The 9414-nt window shown below is 42.5% G+C and overlaps 1 protein-coding gene across 1 annotated transcript; it reads right to left on the bottom strand.

The window, feature by feature from the left end:
* Nucleotides 1–1624: 1624 nt before the first annotated feature.
* Nucleotides 1625–8423, bottom strand: LOC141110974 (ferritin, middle subunit-like). The gene is made up of 4 exons (XM_073602838.1): nucleotides 8138–8423; nucleotides 4937–5083; nucleotides 3698–3823; nucleotides 1625–1955 (listed from the first exon to the last, which is right to left on the bottom strand). The coding sequence occupies exons 1-4, from the start codon at nucleotides 8237–8239 to the stop codon at nucleotides 1800–1802; spliced, it is 531 nt and encodes a 176-aa protein (XP_073458939.1). The 5' UTR covers nucleotides 8240–8423; the 3' UTR covers nucleotides 1625–1799.
* Nucleotides 8424–9414: the final 991 nt, after the last annotated feature.

The following is a 9414-nucleotide window of genomic DNA, read 5'->3' as shown; positions in this document are numbered from 1 at the left end:
ACACCATAGAAAAGCAGTCCGGATGCGCTCCAGATGCTTTTTTGCATGTGCGTTTTTGATGCGTTCCAGTGCGTTTTTGATGCAGTCCAGTGCGTTTTTCCCCCCCTTTTTTTTCCCTTAACCTTAAATAAGAACATGGGTGTTCCAGTGCGTTTTTGATGCTTTTTACAGCGTTCCAGTGCAGGAAAAATGCATCATGTTCTACTTTTTTTCTGGAACTGGAACGCACTGGAACTGCAAGCACTGGTGTGAACTATGCCATTGAAAACCATAAAACCTACTTTCTACACGTTTTTGATGCAGAAAAAACAAAACGCACTGGACTGCATGTGGTGTGAACTGGCCCAAAAACCATGTGCTGCTACAGACATGTGTGTGGCTCCAGTATAATGTAGAAAATATGTTGCCAGCACACCTTACCCATTCACAGCAGGTGTGCATTCTGTGCTGTATAAATGCGCACCCACTAGTGTGTATTGTGTAGGTCCAGTGCAATGCGTTATTTTTTTCTTAACTTTATTGCACATCACATGAGCCTCATAAAAAGGGCCCTGCAAGGTTCTGAAATGTTTCAATGCTGTAATATGATGCTTTTAATTTTCAAATGAAGCTCTTGATATCAAGAGCAAATTACAGCAGTTCAACATTTATAGAACTCGTGCCGGTGACACATTCTCCATATTTTTCATGTGATGCCAAAAGTTAGTTGCTATAGCACCCTAACCTCTATGGTTGTTTCTAGTAAGGTGTGTGGTGGAATTTTTCTTCTTTTTACTGGGGCCAAATAAAATATCATAAGGCCACATTTAGGTTAAGGCTGGGTTCACACCTATGCAAATTGGATGAGGGTTTTCCCCGCATCCAAGTCTCATAGCAGGAGAATGTAACCGGCTCTCTGTGGAGTGGGTTCACATATCTCTGGGGCGGCTGCAGAGTGCACTGTGCATCTTTGGATCCGTTTCAGGGCAGAATTCAGGCACAGACTTGGCCCAGATTCGTCCCTGAACCGGAGAATGGGGACGCGCAGCGTTCCTGTGTGATCCCCAGCCGGTTCCAGTGTGAACCCAGCCTAAAAAGGGGTCCAGTCTTGGGTATAGACTTTTTGGAAAGTATTAAAAAAAAAAAAATTCTCAAGTCGTCTTCCAGGACAGCAGCCCAACTTCTTTTGGTCACCAGCCCCTGATCTGCGCAATCCTGTCCCCTTCACCTGGCACCAGCGCAAGAAGACCTCTGCTTAGCATATGCCTTTCCCCCTTAGTTCTAATCCTGAGGATACTGCAGAAACTAAGTCTTTCAGAGGGCAGACTAATTCTGACCTTCCCTGGGAAATTGGTCCATAGCTCCCCCTCAGCAACTTCCAGTCCGGCAGGACCTTCTCCTTCAGGGCCCAGTCTGCCACCCAGATCCCGGCTTTTTAAAGCTGAAGGCTTGGCTCTTGAAAGGGAGAGCCTACGAAAAAGGGGGTCTACTGAGAGTAATCGACATATGGTTACCAGGCGTTTTTACGCAAAAGTCTGGGGAGTCTTAAAAAAATAATAATAATAATAATAATAATATGGTAAAAAGGTCTTAGAAAGACTGGATATGTTCTCTTGAGATCTATAAACACCAACTGCAATAAATATACATGCTGAAAGACTTTATTAGAAACTTGTTGACAAGCACAGCTACTGCTGCATTATTAAACATAGGATCACAGAAAGTTTGAGAGATACATTTTGTCACATGATGTCACTCCGATAGTAAAAGGAATATAGATGGGAAGTAGACTGTCTGGATCCTCATGGGTGGTACACAGCTTAGCTGCTCTCTTTCACGCTATGCTTGTCAAACAGGTACTCGCCCATGCCGTTCTCGGGCAGCCCAAGGCGTTTCAGGTTGGTGATGAAATCTCCAATGCGTTTGATATCCTTCACCTGTTCCTCCAAATATTCAGATTCCAGGAAATCACACAGCTGAAAAACAAAACGATGTTGGTTAAATGTCCGTTTTACTGCTTCTGAAACTTTAAGAAAACACAAGATAGAAGGTACATTTTCGGAAAAATCTGTTGCTTCCCTCCTTCTGCACCAATGCAACTACTTTTAATTCCTGCATCACGTTCTGTGATTTGCACTATTCGTTTTTGTTAAAATTCCTGGTTATGAAAGACTTCTCCAGAGCCTCCTCCATCCTCTGAAACTCTACCACAGTCTGTCCCGCTATCCCATACTTTGCGTTTAGGCCAGGGGTCTTCAAACTGCGGCCCTCCAGGTGTTCAGGAACTACAATTCCCATCATGCCTAGTCATGTCTGTGAATGTCAGAGTTTTACAATGCCTCATGGGATGTGTAGTTCTGCAACAGCTGGAGGGCCATAGTTTGAGGATCCCTGGTTTAGGCAGTCAATTCTTCACTGTCTGCATTGTATTGGAACTGTACTGTGTCCCACTGCCAAAACTGTTGGTGCAATATAAATCCTGTATATCAAATTTAACAGTTCTTTTAATAATGCAGTTTAAAAAGAACACATGATCAGATTAAGGTATTGCTCAAGCAAAACCAAAGTGGTTCTAAAGCCTAAACATTTACTTTAATGCACTCCTTGCATTAAGGTAAAAAACGTTTAGGCATCATTGGCTCCCAGTGCTATCAAAGCCAGTGACGAGGGAGCGGGGGGGGGTTTGGTCGGCGATGCAGAGTCACAGCACAGCAGTGGGGCTCAGGAGCGGGCACTAAATGTCTTCCCTCATTTATTTTGGTAACTACACTTTAAGAAAGCACACTTCTGTGTATATATATTACACACATATAAACACACATGGTCTGCTTTACCATGTCACCTGTCTTGACTCAACCCAACCCCTCCAGGGCACATTTAGGTGCAGTCTGAAAACAATATATTTTATCATTTCAAATCAAAAACAGATAAATGCTACAGCAATTTCTACTTTCAGATTTACCTGTCCACCCCACACTAAACCCCCCCCCCCCTTCGCTTGAGCCCGCTATTGACAACACTGATCCGGTCACCAACTCACCCTGCACTTACCCAGTGCAGGTAACGGCTGTGGCGGCAGCTTCCCCCCTCGGCTTCCCCCCTCTGTCTCCTCCTTGTCCTGGCTGTCGCTTCTCCTCCCGGCCAATCGGGCGTCAGGACCCACTTCCCGATTGGCCGGGAGGAGAAACAGGAAGACATTAGTGAATATTACTGCTTACCTACCTGCTGCAGCTGTCCCCCGACACTTCTACACTTAGAACAGAGCGATCGAACACCGCTGATGGTTTGGTTCTCACAGCTGACTGTCAATCAGCAGCTCTCCGCTCCCCCTCACTCACTAGAACGCTGAGCTGTGGAGGGGAAGGGGAGCAGCCGTCTCAGCCTCTCAGCGGCTCGCTGAGGGACTGAGACGGGTGTCAGTCCAGGCACCTGAAGGATCCAGACTTCCATTTTCGGGATGACGTGCTGCCTGGACTGATTCCGATGGCGTCAGCAGAGAGCGGACTATAGCCCACTCTCTGCTGAAAATGGGTCACAGGAGTGTAAAACGATTTGCACTTCTGTGATCCATAGGAGAAGTACAGCCAAACGAGCTTTGGCTATACGTCTCCTTTAAGATATAAAGAGTCAGCTGTATCACTTACTTGCTATTTATCATATGACAGAATAAAGAGCTTTACTGGCATTTAATTTTTTATCATGGTGAGCAGATACTTACATGGGGGTCAACTTTGTCCGTGGCCAGCTTGTGCAGGTCCAGAAGAGCCTGGTTCACGGTCTTCTCCAGCTGCAGAGCAGCCTGCATGGCCTCCAGGGTATTACCCCATTCATCACGCTCTGGTTTCTGAAGTAGAAAATAGTCTTATAAGACAAAACTTATCTAAAAGTATAAATTGATTTATTTTTTTTTTTTATAACATATATAATTGCTACACGTCTTTTTGTACCTTAGGGGTCTATTTAGGCTAGGTTCACACTTATGCGGTTGCAGGAATGCATGTAAATCGCACACGTTCCCACATCCACAGGTAAATCGCACTGTCCTTTAGCAGACACGCAGGTGTGCCATTAATTCTTAAGCCGCAGCTGTGATTTTAAAAAGCTGAAGAGACCCTTTTCCTGCAGATACAGCAATCCATTCAAATAAATGGGCTGCTGTGCCCAAACATGCACGGCACACAGCAAACAGCTAGATGTGAACATAGCCTCATAAAACATTCATTGCACATGCTGAATGAAATGTCCCATTATTTTTGTAAGCGATTAATGTCTGTATCTATAGCTCTACCCAATAGCAAAAATGTGGTATAATTTTCTTTGTTGAGGGGGTTTCAGAAAAAATGACTGCATTTGGCCACTAGATGGAGCTGAAGAAACAAGCATCAATCTCTTACACAAATTATGGGTCATTTTGCTCAGTGTCCATGAATGCTTTTGACATTCGTGCAACTGTTTTGTAGATTGAAACATGGTCTTAATTAGCTTCTTTCTAGCTGTATAGAACTGAAATGACAATTTTCACGACTTATAAATAAAGGAATAGTAAAAAAAAAAATAAGGAGCCTAAAGCCCCATACACGCTATCAGATTTCTGCCGATTCTTTCCATCAGATTTACCAAAACCATATAATATGGGGTCAAACCTTTTGAGTTTGAATTTGTATGCAATCAGGCAGGCCCTTGCACTACATGGTTTTGGTAAATCTGAAGACAAAAATCAGCAGAAAATCTGATAGTGTGTATGGGGCTTTATACTCTGTTCCAGCCTTCTGGAAATGAATCCACTGGGCGCCGTCATATTATCTGTACAACATATGTGCAATGAGAGAAGCCTATCTGATTACTGCATTCTGGCTCATTACCAACATAAAAGACACGTCCTTGGCCTCTTTCCAAGTCCTTGAAAATACATTTTTTTCCCAAACATTAGAGGTCTGAATTTACAGGCTGTTCTTACCTTGATGTCCTGCAGGACAACACGTCCCCCACGCTTGTTTTGATATTTCATGAACTTCTCGGCATGCTCCCTCTCCTCATGACTGTGCTCCTTGAAGAACTCGGCCACATTGTGAAGGGCAACATCATCACGATCGAAAAAGGCATACTGAGGATGGAAAGGAGATTAAGATTAAATGCAAAAAATTTATCTAAATAGCTCTTAAATCTGCATTATGTAACACCTAATATCTTATATTTGTGGAGGTGTGCAGTTTATTGTTCTCTGAGAGATCTACATCTGTCTATTGCCACGTATGCGTAAGAAAATGTAGCTGAACTGCAAGCAACCATTGGCTTTAAGCATAGGGGTGCCCAGGTCCTTACATAAATGAAGCATCATGGGAAAATTCATTTAGATGTCAGGAGGTGCGCCATTGGTCAGAAAACCGGCCACTTCCAAATGCAATTTGTTCTATTACTAAATAACAGCATGAGAATGCTTCCAGTTGTCCAAGTAGAGTTAGTAATCACTAATTCTAATCAGACTTTATACTGGAAATTGTACTTGCTTATCTGCAATAATAAAGGATTAAACATTAATAGCAGTAAGAAAAAAAACACAAAGTGAGTCACGTTATGTGTGGTAAAAAAAATTCCAGGAATTAATTTCCCCATTTCTCAAGTTGTTGGATAAGCAGTTTGTGGAAAATTGCTGCTCAGTCATTTTCTCAGAACCATGAAACAGGAAGTTCTCACCAGTACTACTGAAAAAATAAAAAAAAAGTCACCCCACACTTGTAAACCTTGTAAAGATTTATTAAGAAGCCCACTTGATCTTATTTTGTGCAATAATCAGTAGCAACCAGATTTTGGTTCCTTTGCAGTGAAATGCTGCAATATATATATTGCCCTTTGTCTCCAGGCACTGCAAACCAGAGCCATTGCCATCAGAAAAACACTTGCAACAATTGTGCAATGCGTGTCGTCTTTAAAGATGTACGTCACCCAACAAAAGCAGCAACAGTTTTATCCATCCGTATTTTGTAGAAGACATTTCATCTAGGTGGGACATGCGATAAAACGGGTCCATGGACATGTTTGTTTAGTTATAACTAATTTTACAACACTAACCCTTCTTGAAAATTAAAATGTTTTAAGTGCATGTATAGACAGGCAAATCTTTCATCAGGAACCATAAATTAAGAACTGTGACCTACACAATGGTAATGCTGGAAAGGACTAGATCCTCTGACACAAAGCTGCATGTGATTTACTGATTTACTAGAAAAGTGTTCCAGTAATTATAAAGTGTTGATTAATACCAATGAAAACTGTCAGCTCCAGTTGGAGACACTGTACTACTAACCATGCGAGGATAGTTCAGTGATCTCCCCTGCTAAGCCGTTGTGTTCTGACAGTGGGACGACCTCCCGGGAGTCAGGCTGCTGGTTTTCCCAGCATGCTCATCCAACAGAAAATCGGCCAAATGGCCAACTTCTGATGGACAGACCGGTCTACACACGGGCAGACTGACAGATCTTCTTTTGTAAAGACTTTGCAAGCAGCATCTCAAAGTACAGTGGGCTCCATTTACAAAGCGGTATTTTACATTAAAGTGGTGTTCCGCCCAAAAAAATTAAATTAAAAGCCAGCAGCTACACATATTGCATATTCCAGCGATGTTGGCACCGCAGCTGATGTTTCCACCAGCTGTCGAGTGCTGCCGCCGGGAAACCTACTGTGCATGCGCGAGGCGCCGCTCCTCTCTCCTACTGGCCTGGTGACAGGGAGAGGAGAAGGGAGCCCCGCGGTGATGTCACAGGCCGTGGCCCGGACTCCCGAAAGTGGGAACAGGATACCCGTCAAAGACAGGTATCCTGTCCCCCCTCCCCCCCGAAAGGTGCCAATTGTGGCACCGAAGGGGGAGAGGAGACAAATGAGCGGAAGTTCCACTTTTGGGTGGAACTCCGCTTTAAGAAGCAGGTGGCCACTGGCATCTTTAACGACCAGTTACTGTCATGTCCTTAACCAATGAGTCATCAGCAGGTAATCCCACTGACAGCTGACGACTCATTGGTTGTTAAGATGTAGCAGCTACCCTTTACTGGTTGTTAAGGATGCCAGTGGCTGCAGGTTCCTTAAATATCACATGCCGGGACCACTACTTATTTACTGCATGCATTTTTTTTTTTTTTTGTGAATCAACTTTCACTTCTGTTTTAAGCGGTATTTAATTAGCATTTTTTCTTTATATGGTAAATATCGCATAAAGTAGTGAATTGACATTTTCAAAATATTTGGGAAAACACCTAAATACTGCATGCAATCAGGTTCTGTGAATGAAGCCCATTATCATCTTAGTATAATGGCCTGTACACACGATCCGAAAAAAAGACAACAGATCGAATTTTTTCGCTTGATAGTCACAAGTAGAAATTCAATAGGTTACTAAAGTTACAAAAATTCTGGTACGACAGAAAAAATAAAATCAGAAGCGATGTCATGTGTTGTAATGCATTTGTATTGTATTTTCGGGTGACAACTGTACTGACTAAACAAAGATCATACGAGGAAAATGTTCATGCTTGTCCGATCGAATAATAGCGGATGAATTGTCGTGATCGGCTCTCGAAAGCTTTGTACTAACGATCCGATTATCGTATGATCGCGTTAAAAGCAGGATTTTTCGTCTGATTTTCGGATCATGTGTATGGGCCATAAGATGCTGTTCTCTGTTTAAAAGTAACAATTGCTCTGACCCTGGTAGACTGGAGTATATGTAACACTCCAAGACACATTGTCAGGGCAAATAAACAATGATGAAACCGTACTGTAACTTTGTCAGTCTCAGTACTGAAAGTGTAATCTGACCTTGCTAAACTTGTTTTCAGCCTATGGAATAGAACTAAAAGTGCCATGTTGGTACTGTTTAAATAAAAATAAAGTATGTATGTATGTCTCTAGGATCTACATTTTATCACACACAGTATATTGTAAAGTCAAATACAATTAAAACGTAAATAAATGTAATTGCACTTAAGATGATAGGTCTTGTAGTCCCAGAAATAATGTAGTATACAAGATTTACTAATGCTGACCACAATTAGCTACACAAAAAAATATATATATATATAGAAGTAAAGCACAGTAAGAAATATGTCCTTGTAAATAAAAAAAATAAAACACACACCACACAAACAACAAAAACCAAAATCCTTACCAAGGAGGAGTAGGTGTAGGAGGCGTACAGCTCCAAGTTCACCATACGGTTGACGGCAGCCTCGCAGTCGCGGTGGTAGTTCTGGCGCACCTGGGACTCCATTTCGGCGTTTCGGTGGTTTTGGGTGGCGCAAAAAAAAAAATCTGAGAAAATCAGCAATTGGAAGAGGTTTGAAAAAAGAGCAAAGGACTCAGAGAGGGTTCCGTTCAAACACTGTTGAAGCAAGAACTCTACTCAGAGTCAGGTGTAGATCTGATCACAGCACAGAGGAGCTCTGTATATATAGGCAACCAGCCTGAGAGACTGGGGACTGCCCTCCTCCCTTCACTTACATCATCTTCTAGAAGCCAATCACATAAAGCTTGCTGTTATGCAATAATCTTGGCCCTTGGCCAGGAGATGAGAGTAGAGCGAAGTTCATGAAGAAACAATACTTTTTTATCTTAGCATTAGCCAACTTTTCTATTTCAATGTAATGATGAAATTACTGCATGGAGAAAAGGTCCTGTTCAGATACACTGAATTATTACATTAGGTTGTCTCATATCATAATAATTATACACAAATATAGACAGTAAACAGCATTTTAGCATTTGGTGTTTGAGTTTCAATGAATGTTTTTTTTAATATTCTACTGATACTGAATGACACGCATCCAACAAATCAGGCATAAAATTACATGTAAATCAGGCTGCCTTTGCAAGATCTGTGCTTGTGATCCTGGACAGCCAGAATTATCATTGGAGATGAGACAAATGTGTACTCCAAATAGATGATCAAATAAGAACTGGATAGGATTTATTATGTTGAAGTGCTATTTTAGAGTAGCTGTGAGAGGAAAGTATGAATGAACCAACCTAATTATAATAATATTATCAGATTATCTGTCTCATTGGTCCTGCTTAGCATGGTCTTACTGTGCTACAAAATGAATACCCATAGGCGTGGGCACAGGGTGTGCCAGGTGTGCCTGGGCACACCCTAATGCCCAGGCACACCCCAGGGCTTTTTTGCTGGCAGGATCTTCATTCTGGCACCTCTGCTGATGGACAATAGGAACGCTGCGACTATGCGAGCGGGACTGTTTATTTGGCTGTATAACTCCTGTGAGTGCAGACACTGAACGTGGAGTGAGCAGGCAAGCGGCCACATTTTCTGATGCTACTTCTATAGTTCCAGCTCCTGCATCCCTGACAGCTGAATATCACTCCGCCACCTGCTGTCAGGAATGCTATAGCCACAACTACAGAGGTAGCATCGGGGCTGGTTTAACCCCA

The sequence above is a fragment of the Aquarana catesbeiana genome, linkage group LG10 (assembly GCF_042186555.1).
Source record: "Aquarana catesbeiana isolate 2022-GZ linkage group LG10, ASM4218655v1, whole genome shotgun sequence".
Classification (NCBI taxonomy): Eukaryota; Metazoa; Chordata; class Amphibia; order Anura; family Ranidae; genus Aquarana; species Aquarana catesbeiana.
This window is presented reverse-complemented; position numbering and strand designations above follow the sequence as displayed.

Bases quoted from the DNA above. Each gene is read 5' to 3' on its own strand.
- LOC141110974 (XM_073602838.1), bottom strand. From the start codon at position 8,239: ATGGAGTCCCAGGTGCGCCAGAACTACCACCGCGACTGCGAGGCTGCC. The intron at 5,084-8,137 runs GTAAGGATTTTG...TTCCATCCTCAG, and splicing joins CCTACACCTACTCCTCCTTG to TATGCCTTTTTCGATCGTGA. The intron at 3,824-4,936 runs GTAAGAACAGCC...TTTCTACTTCAG, and splicing joins TTGTCCTGCAGGACATCAAG to AAACCAGAGCGTGATGAATG.